General features: G+C 36.7%; 1 protein-coding gene across 1 annotated transcript in view; it reads right to left on the bottom strand.

Moving 5' to 3' along the window:
- The window catches only part of LOC122831126 (thrombospondin type-1 domain-containing protein 7A), a 229094-nt gene that overhangs the window by 60034 nt on the left and 145657 nt on the right, over positions 1-23403 (bottom strand). The window contains exons 11-14 of the mRNA XM_044117078.1: positions 20814-21008; positions 16753-17020; positions 1937-2052; positions 390-548 (exon numbers count right to left, since the gene is read on the bottom strand). Of these exons, the coding sequence (XP_043973013.1) occupies positions 390-548; positions 1937-2052; positions 16753-17020; positions 20814-21008 (738 nt within the window). The remainder of the gene's footprint in view (positions 1-389; positions 549-1936; positions 2053-16752; positions 17021-20813; positions 21009-23403) is intronic.

The raw sequence follows: 23403 nt of genomic DNA, 5'->3' as shown, positions 1-23403 counted from the left end.
TGAAAGAACAGAAGTTTCTCATCAGCACTTAAACCTCGGAACAGGCTTCAAAGTTAACTTATTTAGTTCAGTAATGTTTTTCTAGAAAGATAAACCATTTACCTTAATTTTCCAGTTTACCAGTGGATCAATTAGTAATGGAAAACCCATTATTTTTCTAAAAATGTTCCTGTATTGTTATAAATATGGAGTGTTTTGTGAATTTAAAATTCGGAATTAGAGACAGAAAGTACAATCTGAGAGGAAAATGTAATAAAAATTAAGTAAATTTAATTATTTCAAACATGCTTCTAAAAACCAGTAAATAACTGGACAGAGAAAACATGTGTAGTTTGTTTAGTATGAACTACAAACACCTGAAAGTTTCCAGTTTTATTGTAACCGTTCACCGGGACCACAGTGGTGCTTGTACCTGAAGCCGGGACAGACTTTGGGCACCTCACAGTCCTTCTCCTCTTCAAGCACCAGCGGGCAATCCTGTCCTCCATTAGAAGGTGTCTGGATGACCAGACGTCTCCTTGATTGCTTTCTCTTCACAACTTCACCACCTGGACAGAGAATCAGTGGGGTAAAAAAACAGAAAAAGCTGGACCTGAGAGTAAAGATAAGAAAATCGGAGAGCAGGAGCGCCACTGTAAACTCTAATTGGACAGCTGTCTCATGCATCCCACACACCTGGTTACTTACAACAACAATGATACATTAAATTGAACAGTTAGGCCGTGTTAATGACCAGGATTACCTCTGTGGCATTTATAGTGCCTGAGATGCGCTGAAGTGTCTCATTAAGATCAAACAGCCCTCTAAATAAGGAGTGCTAATTCTTTTTTAGGATGCGAGCTAACGGTAAAAACACCAACGCAAAATGATCAACCTACTAGGAAAATGCAAAAAACAGACAATTCTTTATTTGATTCATTCTGAAACTCAATTATAAAAAAAGTACTAGATCCAGTGGCAGATTATTTCATTAATAATAAGAAAACAAAAGGCCTCATAAGTTAAATAATCTGCCAGTGGAACTTGTACTTTCATCCCAAATATTAAGGAATTATTGACTTAAAGCAGGCTCCTATATTTTACTGAAAGGTTACTTGTTAAGTTAGTTTTTCAATCAATCAATCAATCAAATTTTATTTGTATAGCACATTTCAGCAGCAAGGCATTTCAAAGTGCTTTACATCAAATCAAACACAAAAACACAATGCAACATTGAAACAACATTAAAAACACAATTTTGTCTTATTTCAAGTGTACAAAGATATTTGCACTAAAAACTAAACCAAAATTACTTGGTAAGATTTCTTGTTTTTGCAGTTCCCAACTAGACTTCCTTGGTTTTGTCATGGTTAGTCACATTTACAGCACCAACTTTCTCAATAAGGAAGACAACGACAAGTTTGTTAAGAGGCTAATATTTTCATTTCAAGATGAATATAATAATTTTGTGTTATTGTGGGGACAATTTCAAGTTGTTTGTTAAATGGTTTGGAAAGTTGGAGAAGTTTTTCTAAATAGTGCAAATTTATACATTTAAAATACACAGAAGTAGAGCTTTTTACCACCAAACTCCACAGAGACAGTAATAATCTTAAGCTGCAAATCTGTTTTGCCACTTCTCAACCACCTGGACGAAGGCAGACATCAGCTTTCACAACATGAAAACAATAACACTTGGTACTTCTTGACACTTGTGGCCTCAGGCAACCAGATCTGCTAGACGTACTAAAAGAGGTCAACCCAAAGGTCGCATCTCAAGCCAATCTGTCACATTAAATATGTTTAACAAGACGTGAGCGAGGCAGTGAACGTCTGAGGCTCGGGTTGAAGAGTCCAAACCACACAGCTGCCACTTAAACCTAACTGACTTCTATAAAAAGTCAGAATATATGAGGCAGGATTGTATTAGGATTGTGTTTGCATTTGTTTTGTGTACCTGAATCGCAGGAAACCAAACACTCAGTCCAGTCGCTGAAAGGAGTCACGATGCAGTCCTTCTTGCAAGGCAGCTGACACGCTCGCATCGTGTTTGGGCGCGGGCCTTCTGGACACCTGAAACACAAAACATACACATAATTAGGGCCACATATTGATCAAAACTAGCGCACTGCAAACACAAAATTTTACCAAGTATTTTTGGTCTAGTGTCTTATAGAAATACCTTAGCACACTTTAAAAAAAAGACAAAATTAACTCATAAATAACTTTTCAGCAAGATATAGAAGCTTGTTTAAAGTCAATAATTCCTTAGTCCATCCATCCATTTTCTGTTCACCCTTTGTCCCTAATGGGATCAGGAGGGTTGCTGGTTCCCATCTCCAGCTACGTTCTGGGCGAGAGGCGGGGTTCACCCTGGACAGGTCACCAGTCTGTCACAGGGCAACACAAAGACAGACAGGACACACAACCATTCACACACACACTCACACCTAGGGAGAACTTTGAGAGACCAATTAACCTGACAGTCATGTTTTTGGACTGTGGGAGGAAGCCGGAGAACCCGGAGAGAACCCACCATGCACAGGGAGAACATGCAAACTCCATGCAGAAAGAGTTGGGAATCGAACCCAGGACCTTCTTGCTGCAAGGCAGCAGCTCTACCAACTGTGCCACTGTGCAGCCCCATAATTCCTCAGTATTGATGAAAAAGATCTAGTTCCACTGGCAGATCATTACATTTCTAAAATGGGGAAAATGTCATGTTATGAGTGAAATAGCACAGCGGTGAGCAGCATTTGGCCCTCCAGCAGGGATACGGGGGCGGGATCTTGCTTACGCTGCGTAGAGTCCATATATAAATGGATTTAACTATCAGTGAGTAATAATCCCTTTGAACCTACAGAATATGGGGTCAAGCCAAGGTTTTTCAGGCCAAGGGTGAAGCTTAATCTCCCATCATTTTAAGCACCTTAGGTCTCCTGCGCGTACCACTGGAACAACATAAATGGGTCTTGATAGACCTGCTGAAGTCATCTGGTATCCCATCTCTGTGATCCAGTCTAACTGGTCCGGCAGCAGCAGGCTGTCCTCATCCTGTGGCCGACTCCGCCGTTGTCTGGGTCAGGGTTAACGTTACTAACAATCAGCGCTCTCCTCTCGACGGTCTGCGCTCGTTAACACGCCATTATTAGCGGAACGATAGCAAGCCTCGCAGGCAAACTGCAGTCATATACAAGCAACACCAGGAGAGGTTTATTTTTAATACCAATAGACGGAGCTAAATCCCTCTCAAGCAGAACAAATCCTCTCGTGTCTTCATAAAAGTGAATGGTCCAAATGAAATAAACAGCTGCCGGATGTAGCGGAGCAGCTACATTTTCTGCATTTGCGGAGAGTCTTAGATAAAGAAGTGAGGAAACGAGTGTATTTCTGCAGGTTATTTCAGACACAAGCGTTGCTATTTGGACCCTATGAAGCAAAGAACCAAAGACAAGAGAGATGAACCAGAATTCAGTCTGATTGGTTTACATCCTGGGCTCTATAATATTTATAAGTAGAAAGCAACATTAAGAAAAAAAAAAAACCTGAATAATCAAACAAAAATCCAACATATTATATTCGACGTCTTCCTCTACATGTGGCACATCGCCATGGCAACATAAAAGCTGCCGCACCTTCAGAATCAAGTTGTTTTTAAAATATGTTAAAACAATGCAAAGTCAATGAGATACACATATTACCCTATATTTGCACACTTATACTAACTATAATCAGAGCTTAAATGTCATGAAATGTTAAAATTGACTTTATTTTGAAAAACCAACACTGCTAGTTCCTGCCTGTCGGCCTGTGAAGTTAGCTTCTGTGCTTTAAGGAGTGACGTAAAACTCAACGACAGTTTGAGGAAGAGAAAAGGCGAAATAACTGTACGTAAAGAAGGATAAGCTGAGAGGATGCTTCAACTTAACCTTACATACAGCAATAAAGAGAGTGAAAACAACTCTTTATCAACTGCATTTTGAAAGGCAGTAATGTAGTTAATTAATACAGTTTGGTTTTCATGCGTAATGTTTCAGATATGTTTTGAAGGTTCCCTTGTTATGGTATTTAATCATCAACGTTATGTCTCCACCCATTTTAAATATTTAAAGGATTAAGTTAATTTTTTGTTCTGCAACTCAAAAGACTTAAAAGCGACTTATTATATTTCCCTGAAAAGGTTGGAATAGATAAAAACATGCTCATTAGTTTTATTGTGTAAAATCATTCTCAGATAATGAGATTTTAGTCTGCTCAGTTTTGCCTATTTTGAGTTTCTTTCAAAATGAGCTGTTTTAGGGTTAAATAAGCTGCTGGTGGCCACACCCTTCAACTCAATGTTTACACTCCTGTGTGAAAACAGCTGCAAACAGATGCACAATTATGCAACCGTACATCTTTGAAAAGCAGGAGTAGAGCCTCCTGCACAACCAATAAGAATGTGGCAAGTGGTTTCTGGATGGTAAGCCAACAAAAAAAAAACACTTGTCTTTTATAGCAGCCATTGTACAGCTCATGCAGCGATAAAATAAGCTGACCAAACGTGCAAGAGCTTAACCAGTGTTGCTAGGTGACAGGCAGAGCTTTGCTAGGGTTGCTAGGTAACAGCGTAGTTCCAGTCAAATGTTACTCATTTTATAGACACTAATAAACATGAACTTATTGCCAGAAATCAGTTGTGTTTTTGTTTAACTGCTTGGTTGAGACCAAAGTGCAACTATAAAAATGTGAAAAATGTGAATTTTGCATGTTATATCCCTTTTAATGCTCAGGCCTTAGAGAACGAACAGATGTACTTCTCAAGTGTAAATGTTTTTCACATTACTTGGTATCTCCTTTCCATCTCATATTCTTCTGAGGCCTTCAGGAAAACAACAGTATCGACTGCGGGGCTAAAAGCCTCAAAGTGCATGTATTTACTCGAGTCTGTGTGATTTATGGGGCCTTTAGTGAATCGAATCTTGAACTAGCATCATTCTTTTTAAAACTCCAGGCAGTCAAAGTTTCATAAATATTTAATCAACAGGAATTAAAATCAGTTTCAGAACAAACCATATAACATTTGGGTTTATGAGTTAAGAAGACGACTAATTTCTGTTTAGAGTTTCTCTTGTCAGACTTCTGGGTCCTTAGTTGTAGATGCCACATATTGTTATTAATTTTAACTTTATTCATTCATTATTCAGAGGAGAAGGCATATAACACAGTTAGCTAAACTTATTCAGTCCATCTTTTCCTGTGATTATATAAAATTACTGAAATGACAATAGATGAATGATTAAAAGTGTTGCTATAGAGTTCAATTGTGCTGAATGTGAAGTTGAGGCTGTTAATGGGGAAGTAGGAGAAAAAATAAATGTATTTGATGAAGACCCACTTCAAACGTATTGAAGTGGGTTGTTTTATTTAAAGCCTCATAATTATTTCCTCCTTCATCAAATCAGACACTTTTTAAAAAAATAATCTGTTTGGTTGAGCAGACTCTTTAATAATTTTTTGTGCTCATATTGCTTCTTGCATGCGATATTATAGTTATTTATGTGATGGAAAATCTGCAAACAAAAACTGATTCTTTAACTGAGAGTTTCACTTACTTTATAAAGATATTTTATAATTTTCTCCAGGTGTTTTAATTGTGTGTGGTGATCTGAAAAGTGGAATAAAGCAATTACGTGAAGCAAAATTTCTCATTACGTCTTCAGTCAATCCTCATGATGAAAACCTCTAAAGTTTCTGTAAGCGTATGATTGAATATGGGCTAGAATGGGAAAATAGCATTATGTTAAATTACAGAACTTAGAATGACATGGAATAAAAACAAAAATAGTTTGCCATATTCATATTGTATGAGTCTTGGGGGTGCCATAGTTCCAACCCGCTTCAATTGTGACCCTCATATATGGAGAAACCTGAATTTTGTACGTTTCCTGTGGAAACTAGCAGGTGGTTTTTCAGTGAGACGTTGCTATGACAACACATTCTTCAATAAGCTTGGACTGCTTTAGAAAATATAAATAATTCATTTATTATTAGAAAATAAAAATAAATTTATTAAATAGCTTCTTCTGGATGGACTTGTTATTGCACTGATACAAATACACACAATGCTAATGCTATTGCTACGTAACATGCTAGCAATTCCTTATTCTGATTACTGAGCATGAGAGTCAGTAAATCCCACTTGTCTTTGTGATTTGCAGCAGTAACAAGTTAATCCATTCTTTAATCCGAGTACAGATTTATAAACTAGGTGTCTTATTGAATGTAATGCTGCATTAGCTAAATCTTTAAGTGTTACATATTGTCGTCTGTAAAACTTTTATATTAGATTTAGGGATCTTTATTGGAATTTGAACATTTGTTAGCAGTATTTGTGGTCTTTTCTCCTTTTTTTCTCCTAATTTATTAATATAACGCTGCTATAGAAGATGAACATGTAAAACTTTAATATTAAAACTTAAATATGAACCCCTTTTATGCAGAGGCACAAAAACCAAACCAATGTTTATTTACAAAATACAGTAACAACCAGAATATTTAGAGCATGAGGCTGTCTGTGGGGGTGTGAAGCTATTTGTATTAATGTCCTCAGTGCAGTTTCAATTATATTTCCATTCTACCATTGTGTTTCTTTTCTTTCTTTTGCGCCTTCATTTGTTTGTGGAAATCGTTAATCTTTACTTATCACGCTGTTTTTGCTGTTTGAACAAGGAGCTGGGAGTATTTCACCCCAGCGGCACTATTTCTCTTTCTGTGTCACTTCACTTTAGCTTAAAATGGGCTACACTTCAGTGAACCCAGAAACAGCAACTGGTTTTAACATCCTCACTGGTTCCAGTAAGCAATACAGCCACTGAAAGATCCTCAAATGTCACCATTTTAGAAACACAAACAAGATGTCTTCCATTAATCAGATCTACTCAACAAGAGCCCATTTTCTGAAATGACTAAGTAAATGGTTGAGCTGGATGAAGGTTAGAGATTTAAGGCAGAGAACTGTAAGCAGTTTTAAGTGTACACACATAAAAAGAAATCCTGCTGGGAGCAGATAAGACTAATTAATTTTATTATCAAAATTAGGGACTACAAAACAAGAACATGCTTTGTTTAATTTAAGATGAATCAGTCACGGTTTTTAAGGATGAGTTCGCTGCTGTCTTTTGGTCTCTGGAGTTTTCAGCAAAGTCAGAAAACAAACAGCCTCAATTAGACAAGATGGCTCACAGAGTTTAAGACTGATGCTGTCAAAATGCATAACCACGAATCCTTCAGTCTCCGTTTTCACAAATTCCAACGTAATTACACAAACACTCATTTGGTCGCAGTCGGCACACAGACTGTCACAATCAATAAGCTGACATTGTTTTGTTTTTTTTACCCCCCTCACACAATAACAGCTTTCTTGATAGTATGATAGCAGACCGAGCCTGAGGCACTGACATATTTTTCTCTGTTGTGTCCCACGTTTCTATTGGGTTTTGACAGTCAGTGTGTGTGTGTCTGTGTGTGTGTGAGAGGCAGACGTGGCCTCCTGAGGCGGCGGGGGGTGAAGGCAGCTCATACCCATCAGTGGGTGAGAAGGGTCGCATCTGCAAGAGGACGTTGCGGGCGGCCATGTTTGCTACATGGAGATCAACAATGTGAATTGATCAACAATACCTGCCAAACAAAAGCAACAACAAGTCTTTCTTGTAATCTTTTAACGGTAAAATCTACATTCTGTTTGTTTTTGTACTTCCATTTGGGTCTCTACTGCTTTTACAAACAGCAGTAGCAGTAACAGCAGTAGTAGTAACAGTAGTAGTGCTTTTAAAATGGTTAAAGAAAAGAACAACAAGCTGGTTTTTCACAATAAGTTAATGTTTTTTTGGTGTCTGGAAAGTGAGCCGTTTCAAAAATCTCTAAAATCTAATGTCACATATCAGCAGGCACTGCCCATCACCTAGCAACCAAAGAAAAGTCCAGGCCGTTACCTAGAAACCCAAACTGAGCTCCAGCAAGTTAGATCAGTTGGATTAATTGCGTATGCACTGTAAAATGGCTGCTGGAAAGCTCAAGTGTTTCTTTATTGTTTTTTTTTGTTGTTGTTGTTGACTTACAATCCAGAAACCACTTGCTGTATTGGTTGCGCCGGAGGCTCTACTAATTAGTCTAATTGTCTTATTTCAAGTGTACTAATATATTTGCACTACCAACTAGACCAAAAGTACTTTGTAACATTTTGTGTTTTTGTCGGCAATTTTGTCAGCTCCCATTGCTGAATAACTTTAAGATCAATCCACAAACAGCAGCATCTATTCTTACTTCCATAAACCGATCGTAAACCGTTAAAGCATCAAGACATACACTGTAAAAGTAGCCTAAGACAACACGGTGATAAGTAGTATCAAAATATTGATAATTAAATACTCTGGACTGAACAAAGCTGGTTTGGAGCAAACAGGGGTCAAATGGAAAGACATCAGCGATGAGCTTTTACAAGTAATTGTTGCTGTCCTTCAACCTTCTGTTTGATTCAATCCACAGAGACAGTCTAGAGAGCAACCGGCGTTCCAGGTCATTCTGAAGCTAGAAGAACTGGTGTTTATCCACTTCTAATGTGTTTGCACCACACACATAAATCAAATATTATGTTTGTTTGTGCTCTCTGCAGTCATGCCAGTTTTCTGAGCCCATTTGAGAAAGGCAGCAATTACTTGCCTGTCTTTCTGACCAGTGGTGGAAAGTTACCGCACACTGATATAATGTTTACGGTTTGGTTAAGAAATAAAATATTTGGATAAAAAATAGATAACCTGTTCCAGAATTTAAAACCAAATCCTTGCACTGTTAATCTCAAAGCATATATCCACCTTATTAACATTACGATGCCACAAATGACTGTAGATTAGGATTCATTTACAACTTTTCTATGCTGAGAATAAATGTGGCCTCTTCCTGTTAAGTTAATTAACTCCTGCTGCTTTGAAAACTTCCTATTCAACATGTTGATTAGCAGAACCTTCAGTTAAAAAGCATAATTGGCAATCAACCTAATAGGACCCAGCACGCCCTCAATGTTAATTGAGTCTACACTTCGAGATTCAAAATAATACATATGCACATGTAAAGCCTCAAAATAACTTTGCTTTACAGAAAGTTCTGTGTTTTTTTTTTGCAGTGCAACGAAACTGCACTGCAAAAATACATCATTTTGGTTTAAAATCTCAACCAGTCAGATTATCCAACAGAAACGTGATGGGACATAATTTGAAGAGAAACTTCTACCCAACGGTTTCTGTCAAGGTGCTGCTCAAATGGTTACAAATAATCATGTTTTTTATTTATAACTATGTGTAATTTGTGACTTTCAATCGTTTATTTTAAGAGTTTGTATTACTGGTTGGAATAATAATGCAAAACCACGAAATCTTACCAAGTATTTTTAGCCTCGTTTCTAGTGCAAATATTTTATTAAACTTGAAATAATACAAAATTAACTCATAAGTAACAAGATCATTTTTTACTTAAAAAGCTTGTTTTAAGTAAATAATTTCTTGATTTTGATGAAAAAGTACCAGTTCCAATGAATTTACATAGATAATTTCCCCCTGATTTTACTGAAATAATCTGCAAATGGAACTGGTGCTATTTTCCTGATGACTTACTATTGTCTTAATTCAAGTTTACTAAGATTTTTGCACTAGAAACTAGACGAAAAATACTTGGAAGAATTTGGTGTTTTTGCAGTGCATACCATCGTAAAGACTTATTAAAACAAAAAAAATTGGTGCCTTAAAGTTTTCATTCAATATTATAAATACAGAAACAAAGAAACTCAAACTCTGATTTACTCATGAGTTAAATGACATTAAAAAGCTGCTGAGAAAACATTCGCTGAGAATAACAGTTAAAAAAATCTTCAAAATAATTCAAGTTGGGCAACTAGTTTCCTGGCAAAGACGTGACTATCCAGCATAGTATATACATTTTTTAAAAGGGCTGAATTTATTGACAAATAATGACACTGAATAATAAAATACAGTAATATTAGTCAGATTTTTTAATTCTAAAGCCATTTTTGAAATTTTCTTGGAATAATTTTACCGCTGGATTACCCAACAGCATCCATATGGAAGCTAGCTAGCTAACTACAGCAGCTAGCTATCTAGCCAACTAGCTATCATGTTCACATGACTTTACAGTTCATTTGCATTTTACATTGTATCTAAGAAAATGCAACTAAACAGATTAGAGTAATTAAGTTCAGTTTTCTGTTTTTGCTTGTTTTTTCAGACTTACAGCCATTGTTACAAGCCAAATGTTTAACACTGTCCCAAAGTAAAGCTATGTCAGTACAGGTTTTATATTTTTCTCCACCAATCTTATGGTCCTTTCAGTCACAAATAAGCTCCGTTCTGCTTTGCTGAATCTCAACACAGAACATAAATAAAAATGTAAATATGGGCAAGACAGAGATTGATGGCAGAGTACCTTCTACATTCACGCACAAAGTGAGATTAGTGATGCAGCTCAAGGAACACCAATTTAAAACTCCACTTTTAAACGAGCAGCTTAGAGAGCAGCCATTTGTTTACAGCCTGACAGACCGTCACACTTTGTGTTGTTTGGGCTGATGGACTCTATTTAGGAGTCTATTCTTAAAGATCCCCAGAACTCTGTCAATTTAAGCAATACAAAAAAGTCCACCAAGGAGAACGTGTTAAAAACTTTAGTTCATTGACACATCTTCAATAAATTGTATCCATTTCTCAGAAAAGGTTTGAACAGACTGAGCTGAGGCCAATAAAAATTAAAATCAACATTTAGGAGTGTGATAAGGGGCTTGTTAGGACACTCAGTTATCCTGCTTCAGACTGGTCTTTGGCTCAAAATGAAAGATGATTACATAAGATCACTGACAAGAGAGAAAGTAAATTGCCATTCCTCGCCTACTCTCCAACTCACTGAGCTTTTGTTTCACTCACTTGCCAGCACAAGTTTCTTTTTCTTTTTGTTTTACAAATATAGGCGATAAAAGATTATCCAAGACTTGCAAAAGTGGAGTCATTGGGTGTTTTTCACACTGGTTTGATTGCGGACCAAAATTGCAACATTTGTTACATTTTCAGTTGGTGAGGTTCGCTTTCACACTGCAATGTGTCAAACGATCCAAACAAATTGAAAAACCTGTTCATTTCCTCGCCTGTGGGGGCGCTGCACCAAGAACTACTGGAGGAAAGTACACAAAAACCTAAGAAGAAGACACTCAGTGCACTTCCTTTTTCACAAAACAAACAAAAATGGAGTGACGTCAGATTTAAACAGTTTTCTCTCTTGTCTTTGGTAAAATACCATGAACCTTTTCTCTTGCTAGCGCTAAACGGGCACATTTGTTTTGGTTCTATTTGCCCAGAATGCCCTGCACTGTAGTGCGCTTCCTGCTTTCAGAGCTTGCATCCACATATGCATTCAAACCGCACCAGAGTTCACTTCCACTAAACCAAGACCCAGGTTTTTAGACAGACTAGAGTTCGCTTTTTTGGTGTATTACGGATTCACACTTCCCCGAATCGGACTAAAGTTTTGATTAAAGCAGACTAAACACTAACAGTGACAATTCTCCTAATTTTTACTAACTGTGTTTGTCTTGACATAAACACACCCCAACTCAAAAACATTTGTTCTCATCCTTTATTCACCAATCAAGATTTATGTCTTTCCTTGACTTGAATCATATGTGACTCTTTTTATTTGGTCCATCTTTTCCAGTGAGTGTAGAGGACTAGACCTGTCCAGGGTGAACCCCGCCTCTCGCCCGGAACATAGCTGGAGATTGAAACCAGCAACCCTCCTGGCCCCATTAGGGACAAGAGTGAACAGAAAATGGATGGATGGATGGATGGATGGATATAGAGGACTATAACTAAGTTCTTCATCTTAAATCAAACAGCAGCTAGACAATTGAATCTTGGATGGCAGCTTGGTGTACCAACAGGACAATGATCCCAAACACAGATCATCTTGTTTGCCTTCCTGAAAGTGATCAAATATACAACCATAAATTATGCCAAAAGCTTCAGCTGTGCAAAACACAAACAAGTTACCAAATGCTTGTTTGTGTCATAAAGTGTCATAAAGTCTTAACAATTTTATCATTGGAATAATTCCACAAGAATTTCAACTCACTAACCCATTTTTTTGCCAATATTCAATTTAATATAATTTATAGTCAAATAGCCAATAATTAATTTGACATTCATGCCCATTATGAGCGAAAATCAGAACTGCTTGACTTCATTGTTCTCTGCTTTCGAGTCCTGGTGTTGATGGGGTTGTTGGAGCGAAAGCGACGAGCCCTGAGCTGAACTTTCTGACAGATGTTTGGGTAAACTCATCTATTTTGAATTCGCCTCGTGTGGTGTGGTCCTCACAGTTACCCGCAAACATGCTGCCTCTCATCTGCCTCGTGATTAAATTGCCTTAAAGTATCAATCCCATTTAATTACTGTCATTATCATCAATGAGAAATCACCAGTACCCAAAACGGCAGGGTTAATTAGGCTTTCAGGGACACAGAGATTATTTATCTGTGGTCGCCTGCAAAGGAAAGATATGAACTGGGACTCATGTTGGGTGTGCTGCCTTTACTTAACCAGCTCTGTCAGTCTGCTTGTTTTCACTCTGACTCACTTTACGCTCACGCTACTGGCACTTTCCATCTCGCCCGTTTTCCTTATAATCTGCAGACATCTGCAGGTACTGATGTCCTTTCCTTATGTGTCTGTCAAGCTAACATTTTAAACAAGAAGGATCTGAACAAGCAAACATTTTAGACTTGAGAAAACTGGAGCAGCTTTTCAGAAAATGTCAAGCTAACGCTCACAAAGCAGCAGCAGAAACATGACAAAAATACTGCTTATTAATTTAGTACTAATGGATTTATGTGCTGTAAAGATGTTGGCAAAAATTTTACATTTACAGTGTTTTTTAATTTAATAAAAATTTTGAAATGTTTCTATGACACAGTGTTTTATTTATTTATTTTTTATGTGAACAACAAAACTTTGGGAATTTTCATCTTTTCAGATTTTACTGAGAAATTTCCAGAACTAGGTTACTTTCATCCGAACCCACAAAAAGGCAACTTAGATTTTCTCGTGTAAATGAGAATCTTCTGCCTCTTAAAAACTGATTCAATTAAATTAGTTTCTGTACAGGTGGTAGAGCTGGTTCCTGAGTAGTTTAAAAACCAGAACAAACAAATAAACAACAAAATACACCCAGTTTGATTTTCAGATCTTCACATACCTAAATCATCTCTTCCAATTGATTTTTCTTATAAAAATGTATTCTGAATTTACATTAGGGAACATGGGGCTGTGAATGAGCTGAAAATCGTCTAACAGTTATTAGCTTATTGTCGCAAATTTGCATCAAACCTCTTCCAGTCTTAATTCATCTACATGCACAAACTAAAATCTTGTTGGAAGCAGTTTGCTGCCATATAATGATCAGAGGTATACCTAATTACGACTAAATTCACTAGACATTTATTAATTATTTGATAATTTTATTATACAGGTAGTTCTGACTGCAGTCTGATAACCAGAGAAGAAATAATAAACCATTTACTCTTATTAGTACAATAAAAAAAATTTATGCCTGATATTACTATAAATAAAATAATCAATACATAATCAGGAATAACTGCTTCATGTCTGCTTTAACTGAATCACTTAAATCATATCTTTAATCAATATTCAAACTGGAATAACAGTTTACTACAGAAAAGGATTTATAAACTGGTAATATTTAAAGACAGAGTTTTAAAGTCTAAATCATTTGCTGATTAGTATTGTTTGAAATAAAGTAAATAAAGTTTCTGTAGTCCCAGTTTTATTATTTTAATCAGTGTTAAATCTCAGGTTTAGAAATTACCCTGACTCTGAACCTAGCGAGGTGCAGAGAAGTTTTTTCATTAGTTTTTAAACTTCTTAAATCAACCCACAGGCTTCTGATTAGAAGGTTTCGGTGCTGAGCAAGAACCGGTCCACATTAAAGCTGCAACTGGTGGGAAAAAAAGTATTTAATTTGACAGATTCTGAAACAAACTAAACTGTTTATCTTACAAAATGCCTTAAGCTGATATGTGATGTTAATTGTCTGGATATAAATAAACTAATATTTCTGTTTATCCTTTATTTCTTTTAATTTAATCACTTTTTTTTATTTCCAGAAGTGATTATAAGAACATCTCTAATAAATAAGTTAACTGTTGTAAAAAAAATTGTTCAGATAAAAAGTATTTCTGTTTAATGAGACTCAGTCAGACCAGAAATAGACTTTCTAATGATGTGTGCAGCTGCATCTGATTGAAACGTTTGATGTCTGCATCCACAGAAATCGGAGCCTTGCATTCACGAGCTGGTGTCAAATAAATGTCAAAAGGTTTTGGGTTCGTAAAAATCAGTGTTGGATCTTTAAAAATAGATTTTTTTTTCTTTTCTCTTCTTTAGTTACATATTCACCCAAGAAATTCAGCTTCATCTCTGCACAAAGTTGATTTTATAAGGTGAGAAAGAAAAGCTTACAACAAAAACTCTTGAATTATCAAGACATTAATTCAAACACTCAACATGTTAGACTTATTTCAGCCTCTATAGAAAATGTGGTGTGAAAATTTAATAGTCAACAAAATGCCTTTTGTTATTTTACCATTTGTATTTTTGCAAAGAAGCTACTATTTTGAGATTTTAATTTATATTTATATATTTAAAGAGCCACTACCTAAATATTAATTAAAATATAAAATTTATGTAAAAAAAATAAAAATAAAAAATATTGCCACAATAACAAATTTTGCTAAATGACAAATTCTCCCAGAAAATGTTGCGATAAACTAATATTGAAAATATAATTGTTTTGAGACTATTTTACCAAGTAATATATTGATAATGGCATAATAATGGAACTGGAAAATATTCTAAAATAAAACACAACAACAAACACCATCAATAAAATGGATTCTAAAGTCTCAGTAATCAAAGTTATCCTTCAAAAAATGTTAATCATCACAATGGAAATGATTGAGTTTATGTGTTTAATGGATTAATTGCATATTGTGACAGGCCTGGTTTACTGTACAGCAGTGGTGTCCAAAGTGTGGCCTGGGGGCCGTACGTGGCCCCCCGACTGATTGTGTGTGGCTCTTCAATTACAATTTACATAAGTTTTGTCTGACAGCACAGGTGGTTGATCGAGGTGGAGACTTTCTGTTTTTAATTAACAGAAAATGATTACAAACAAATTAAAATGTTCTTATAGTGGAAAATGTTTGTTGCGATATTAATCTTTTTTGCATTTTCTATGGTTTTATTGTAAACAGGAGCACATTTACTTGGTGACTTTAACTTAAAAGCAGACTTTACTTCAGCAAAATATGCTCTTAATTAAATTTGATCCAAAAAGTGCAGCAATACAGCTGAGACTTTCTTTCTAATTTCTGTGGATTCAGTGATTTTCACACTCATTCTTACAAAATCTATAACTCTTTTGTTTATGTCAGTTATTGTGTGCTCAGTTTATTGTTGACCAGGTAAAATTTGAGTTAAAATTTCCACAAATGATGAGTTTTAGCCTGAATGAATCTGCCTCCTGTCCAGGTAAGAATCACAATTCGTCTTCCAGATTTTCCTTCAGCAGTTTGTAACCGAGATGCCTAGCGGAGATTATTGAGCGTTGACACTGCAGCTCTGGCAGGAGAGCAGAAGACGTGACTGAAGAAAGTGGCAGGACTTTGATTGCTTGCTTCTACCGGCATTAAAACCGAGGTGATGGAGTACATCAGTGACATTTTACTGCTCATGCTAAATGACCCATTTCTTCCTCTGATGAAGTTGCTGCAGGTTTTGTGACCTTTGGTTCTCCTGGAGAAGTCGTTACCAGGAAACCCAGGAGTAATGAAAGGGAAAAAATACCTCTGACACGTTTTATGCAACGAGGGTAAAGTATTCTTCAAACATGATCAGTCAAGTCAATGAATTGACTTGACTGTCAATTCATTGACAAAATTTATGGGCTATTTAAGTGTTTCCTGAATGCTTTCAAATGTTGTTTATTGTGCATACTTTAGTACATATAAAAACGTCAAACTTTCCTCCTACCTTCTGGTAGTAATTCAGACCAAACCTTTCCCATCTTAGATAAATAAGGATCAGCAATAATGTTTTTATTTGCTAAATGCCAAGAACTTTTTAGATTTCATTGTTTTATTAATATTTTGTGAAATGGGTACAATTATAAACACTAAGATTAATAATCAAATGACTGTGTTAGCTTCAATTGGTATAAAATCCTGCATATATAAAAAAAAAAACTTAAAAGAATTTGCAATTTAATGCCTTGAAACTGGGTTTCTGTCTCCTTAAAAGCTCCAGTTGTTTCTGAAACTCCGCCTTCAAGAAGTTATCACAACATGGCTCATCTATTAACCCTTTAATAACATTTTTACCAGCGTTTCACTGAGAAGTAGCTCCGATAGTGAGCTCAGAAGATGAGCAGTTCCAGCAGCTGTGTGCTAATTCCTGCTGGCTAGTCTGAAGGAGCCGAGCGGAGGAGGGCTGCTCTGTGAGGCAAAACCTCAGAAGCTTAAAAACTGCAGCTCAGAGGAGGAGCTGCATCTCGAAGGCGGAGCTAGGTCCAACCAGGTGTTTTGCACAGCTGAATGGTTGCTATGGAGATTAAAGGATTTCTCCAACACGCATGAAAGAATCAAAGCAAAGCTCCAAGTACATTTTAGATGAGGGAATAACATCAATAAAGTTGATTTTACACAACACTGCCCCTGCCAAATGTTTCCTTTGAAGGTTTCCTGCTTTAGATAAACCTGACACTTCAGCCCTGACAGGACGCGTCCCTGCAGAGGTGTTGAGCGGTGCGGTGGAGGGGTCCTCGGTGCACGACCCCCAGGGCCCCGTCTGCCAGTGATAAACGATGCAGGCGTGTTCGTTACAGTTCCGCACCTCCTGCAAGGCGCTGCTGTTCGGACACAGCGAACCACCTGAGGAGGAGAATTAGAGAGTCAGAGGCAAGCAGAGCTGGCTAGTAACTAGTTACTGTTACTCAACTACAGTTACTTAAGTAACGTTTTTTGTCTAAATGTACCTTTAGAAGTATTTTGAATATGATCTACTATTTACACGAGTAATGTTTTTTATTGAAGTATTTCTACTCTTACTGGAGTAAAATTTCTGGATTTTCTGCCCACTGAAGAAGATACACACACACACACACACACGCACGCACGCACGCACGCACACACACACACACACATGCCCACGCGCGCACACACACACACACACACACACCTGCAGTTTCTGTTAGTTTCACAAGTTTTTGATAGAAAGAAACTGATTTTAAAAGTTTTTCTTTTGCTTTAATTTATTCTTTGTTACTTATATAAGTTTTTGTCATTTTGGTCCTAAAAATACCAAAATTTCCACTTAACTTTATATTTTGGTCTATTTGATTAAGTAATTTTTTAATATTAAATGATTGGATCAAATTTTTTACCAAATACTTTTTAACTCTTCAGTAATTTCTTGGAGGGCTACTTATTACTTTAACTTGAGTAAAAATATGTTGAAATAGAATCACTCTTACTTGAATATATTTTTTGGATACTCTACCACCTAAAGCTCAAAAAAACAAAAACAATAAAGCTGAAAGCCATGAGTGGCTCCATAAATTCAAATTCAACTTTTAATTGCGTTGTTTTAGAATGCACACCCTTTTTATGCGGTTTTAAAACCTCCAAACTTGTTTCTCTCTTTCTGACAGTCTTCTCTCCATTTCTGGTGAGGCCGCAGTCAGTCACGGACTGGGAGCAGCGCTTCAGACACTTAAAGCTTTCAGTACAGATTGGGAGGTATCGCAGGGCAGAGAGTCCTGCACAGCAGAGGTTCATTGCCGGAGTTGTCAGGCAGCCAGCTCTGAATAGAGCGGCGGCGTTCACACACTGGAGCCAAACTACTACAATGGGATCTCTGCAACTTCCTTCCTGCTGACTGTGCCAGAAAACCTGAGCGGACTGAGCGATAACAGCCCCAACATGAACATGGCATGTGAAAATGAGCTCGAAGCAGCTGTAGGTGGGACATTAAATTACACATAAAGCAGCTCTCAGGGAATATTGAACTCTGTGGCTTCGCTAAAGAAAGGTGAGAAGATAAAAAGGACCCAATCATATCCAACAATGAGACGGCTGTAGCAAACAGACAGCAGGACAGGGAATAAAGACCAGAAATATTATAGTTTTTTTTATTATTCCACCCTTGTCCACACACTCGTTTATGGCAGTGATGTCATTTTTATTTCAAGATTCAAAGTCAAGATTTCCAGTTGTGGTAGAATGTATTGATAAAACCCAACAATAAACCTCTAAAATTTTAGTAAATAGCACTCTGTAATTACTTCTTAAAGTTAGATAATGCTGAACATCATTTCACATTGATGTAATTTGGCAGGATGCAAATACAGAAAACTACGGAAGAAGATTACTGCCACTGAAAATAAACAACAAAAAACCCCTCTGGCTTTAATCTCCTGTGATCAAAAGTCAAACTTCTAAAAAAGGGTAAGAATGTTTACCTTTTTTTGTCAGAATTCAGAATTTTTTTTAAATCAGAATTTTGACTTTTTGGTAAATTCAGAGAAAAAAATTATAATTTTGAAACAAAAATCAAAATTCTAAGAAATTTTTTTTTTTTTTTTTTGGTCCTAATCCTCGTCAGTTGAAAACTCCTTTCATTTGATTGATGAAATATTATGTAAGGACACAAGGGTTATTTTTAAGTCTCTATTTCCCCTCTGGGTGACACAAACTTTATGGTGGGCCGGATTTGGCTCCTGGGCCTCGAGTTTGACACATGTGATCTATGGGCTACAAAAAGCATGTTCATTAAATTTTTTGAATTAAGTCCTTTGTAGATTAGATACTGAAAGTTTTACTATGCTGAACACCAGTCGGTTCTCAGTCTTTACAAAAGTGAATTGTACATAAAATGACACTGTTTGAAAACATGATTGAAGTGAAGCTGTGAGCTTTTATTCTGAGCTTCAATCAAAATGAGGTCTTAAGTCTCTTGTCACTTAAAATCCACATCAGCTACTGACCACGCCCCCCAACTCAATGCTTACACTCGCATGTGAAAATGGTTGCAAACATTATACAACCCTACATCTTGGAAAAACAGAAGTGGAGCCTCCTGCACAACCAACAAGAATTCAGGAAGTGGCTTATAGATGATAAGTCAACAGAACATTTGTCTTTTCCAGCAGCCATTGTACAGCACATACGGAGGTAAAACCAGCTGATGAAACATGCTGAAGTTCATCTTGGGTTGTTATGTACTTGACTGGGCTTTGCTGGGGTTGCTAGGTAAATGATAGTGCCTGCTGATTTTTGACAACAGCTCATTTTCCAGACACCAAAAAACAAGAACTTATTGCCAAAAAAACAGCTGGATGTTTATTTGGTTTTTTTAGCAGTTAGGCTGGTTTTAGAAGCAGTAGAAACCCAAATGGAAGTACAAATGTGCAAAATCTGAATTTTGCATCTCCTTTAAGTTTCTTGACGATCAATCACTCAAACAAGTTTTTTATCTCGTACATATATTTTTAGTCAAAATGTTGCTCTTTCTTATTGCATTTCTTTGTCGCAAATGGCAAACGTTTCCAAGAATAATTACTTTTTGCATCTCATTCACAAATAGCTTCTTAACATGAATCTTGAGCATCATTCATCCTGATGGGTGTCAAACAGTGAGAAGCACTTAGGGCTTTCCAAAGTCCCTCCATAATCACCACAGAATAGGCAGTTATGCTAATTAGGTCATTAATTTGCTTATTAATGCACTAATTAACACAGAGTCCCGTGCAAACACGGGTGGCTGCATATTAATATGATCCCTGCGTCTTACGCTTTGAGTGGTTCCTGCAGTTCCAACAAGTTTCTCCTTTATTAATATGCAACAGACAAGCTGCAAAGTCAGCCAGAGAGCTCAAAATCTAATCAGATAATCTGCTGTGCAGACAGAAAAGGATTCTTTCAGTTATTGTTCTTAAGTTTGTATATTTACAAAGATTAGAGACAGTTATTTAATGAAGTCATAGTCCTTCTAAAAGCTACATCTAGTCTACTAAGAGTCAAATATTACCGTAAAGTTCTGGGAACTGGGGGACCCGTGACAGACCTTGATGAAAACAGATTTTAAATGTTATTATGGCAGGTTAGAGCCGAATAAACTAATACTACAGCAGCAGAACAACAGTCAGGCTATTTCACACAAGACCAACAAGCCCTGACTGAATTAGGCAGCAGCAAACTGAATTAATTCGAAATCAATTATAAGTTCCCCCTAAAGGGCCTAAAAGGACAACATTTCTTCTGAGCTCCAAACAAGCCAACTATTTTATGCAAACACATAGCTAGAGGTTTAAAATAGCTACCAGGAATCTTTAATTAGAACCGTTACCCTCCATCACTGTGATCCATGCCACAACCATCGCAGTGACTGAGCACAGCCAGATGAGAGGATAGAAAACAAAAAGGAGAACACACACAGGTTCAAACTCCAAAGAACGGGAAACGATCCGACAGAGAGATAAAAGTGAGCGTCAGGCGAGGAGACAGACCAACAGAAATAATCATCAGGACAGATAAGCAGACTGTGAGATAAGGACAAACGCACAAGCAGGCAAGTGTGAAATCAGACGCTCTGCGGCTGACAGCAGAGGACGACTTGAAATGGCGACATCTGAATGTTTCCTTCCAACTCTCATAGCGGACTAACCTTCCCCGGCGTTGTACGCCAGAATGGAGCGGGTCCTCATTTGCTTGCCCTCCACGGTTTTGCTGGAGCACGTCTGGGAGCAGGTCGACCACGGCGTCCAGTCGCTGAGCACGCAGTCTCTGGCACAGGGCACCTCACAGGAAACGGGCTCCAAAACGGCCGAGGACGAACATAGGCTTCTGTCCACGAGCTCCCCTGGAGTAAAACCAGACACAACTGGGTCAGAATAAGCCATTTTACAACAGTAATTACGACTTACAACAAAAATATAATTTACATAAACTCTGCCTTCTGGTTGGGAACCTTTAGAATATTTATTGTCAATATATGAAGTTACTTGGAGTAAAATCATGGACTTAAAATGTAAAGTGCTTCCACTTAAATCAGTTCCCATCTGTGAGTCAGACCATAGAGCCATTTAAATTTACCCAACATGAAAGAAATAGATGAAAAACTAATTTGTAGTTAAATTAAAGACAGGTGGCTTTCCTTTTAATTTCCTGTTGTGGGCAACTCATTTCCCAATAGACTCTACAACTTACAAGCTGCCATCTGGTTTTTCAGGTAAGAAATATCAATGGCTACATTCAGGAGATAAGAAAAAGCAAATTAATTGTAGCAACGTTACCCCGAGTCTGTGTAGATGTTTGGTAATTATGAAAATATGGCTCCTTAATTTCTCTGTATTAATGAGGTGGCGTGTAAAGTGTAATTAAAACTCCAATTTCTCTTGAAAGTGAGGAGTTGCCATTTGAGTTTTAGTGCAAAGTAATAAAAAAATAAGAGAATTAATGTCAAACAGCAGTTTGGGCCACTATTCAGCAAATTATATCTATAAAACACAGAGGAAAATTAGTTCACAACTTGCTCTGTGATGTTGCTAAATCTAACAAAATTGGTGTCAAACATTTGTGCAGCAAACAATTTTGTTTGTGATGCTGTCATTTTAATAATATTAATAAATTAAATGTTTCCAGAGGTCATGAAAGGTTAACCATCCCCACACCCCAACTTGATAAGTTGGTGTCAATCAACTCAACTACATTTTGAAGCAAAAATGTTTGTTTGTGCTGCTTTTGCTTAGAACACACTAATGAAAGTTTAACAGTGAAAATGCTGACTCCCAATGTTCTTTGAAAAAAAAATTTGACAAAAATACAGACGTTTGGTTGGGTTTAGAGAAAAACTGAAATATCAAATCAATTAAAACACCCCTCATTTAAAACATAGACACTAAGGTACCACTAGTTTTTCAGGCTGAGAATGTACAAGAAAACAAGATCAGCAGATTCTCCTGTTTTCTGTTTAATCTGACATTTTTGTCATTTAAATCAATTTACAGTCGAGGCTTATACCTCCATATGAATACAGTGCACAACTAACTACTCAGCAGTTCAGAAATCTCCAATTTGACTACGTGAGACAGATAATTATTAAACAGATGGTAAGAAGATTTACAATATATTATTGACCAAACATTTCCTGTAGAATCTACAATAACTTTAATCTCTTGAATGTACACAGTTGCATCTGATATGCAGGATTTGGGTTAATCTGATTCTTTTCTGTATGAATCAGTGAAAAAAAGAAATACATAAGAGTGGATTTGTATAGCGGAGGATAATCTATGGAGATTACACAGCTGTATTGAGATACAGTTATTGAATGGTCTGTTTTAAAATAATGAAAAACCTTACATAACTTTGCTTTTCTGATTGTATTATTGGTAATAAAGTTCATTGGTCATTTTTTGTTATTTTTATTTGACTGCTAAATTTTCTTATTCTGAGAGTTCAAATGTTTCAGATGAGTGTATTAAAAACAGAAAATGTTACTGGATAAGACATGGAAATAATGTTTAATGATAGATTTAAGAATATAATTTAATGTCTGGAATAGCAGCCTCAACATACTGCAAAAACACAAAATCTTACAAAGTATTTTTGGTGTAGTTTCTAGCACAAATATCTTTGTGTAAACTCTTTTATTTTCGTCTCAGGTTTAGTAGGTTGACTTCACGACAGACGCATTCAGGTTTACTGCATTTATTCTAACAAAAGGTTAAATGAAGTCTAGTAGCTTCTGCCCCATGCAGTAAATAAAATACAATAACCCTAGAAAAGCTACCGAGTGATATCTACTAGTTAATAGTTAAAAGCATAAAAAAATTACTCATGAAACACTGAATATGATCAAATTTGTCTAAAATATATGTTAAAATATAATACTTGTAAACAGTGACGTGCGGTCAGGGGAGGCTGGTGAGGCAGTGCCTCACCAGCCTTGGATTGCGCAACCCCTGGCTCTGCGCTGGCTGCTAAGCGGAGAGAGCATGTTGCTGTACGGCGTCAATAAAATGGTTTAAACCAGGGGTTTTCAAAGTATGAAAGGGTGAGCCCCCCTCCAAGGAACTTTGAAAAAGTAACTTTAATCGGACTACTGATTACTCCTTGAAAAAGTAACTTAGTTAGATTACTGACTACTTGACTTGCAAGTAACTAAGTTACATTAAAAGTAACCTTTTAGTTACTTTCAGCAGCTGCTGACAACAACGCTCTGCCTCCTGTGAAAATTACATTGAGCTTTGTCA

This window comes from Gambusia affinis, linkage group LG05, assembly GCF_019740435.1.
Source record: "Gambusia affinis linkage group LG05, SWU_Gaff_1.0, whole genome shotgun sequence".
NCBI lineage: Eukaryota > Metazoa > Chordata > Actinopteri > Cyprinodontiformes > Poeciliidae > Gambusia > Gambusia affinis.
Note: the sequence above shows the minus strand (reverse complement) of the source record. Positions and strands in the feature narration are given on the sequence as shown.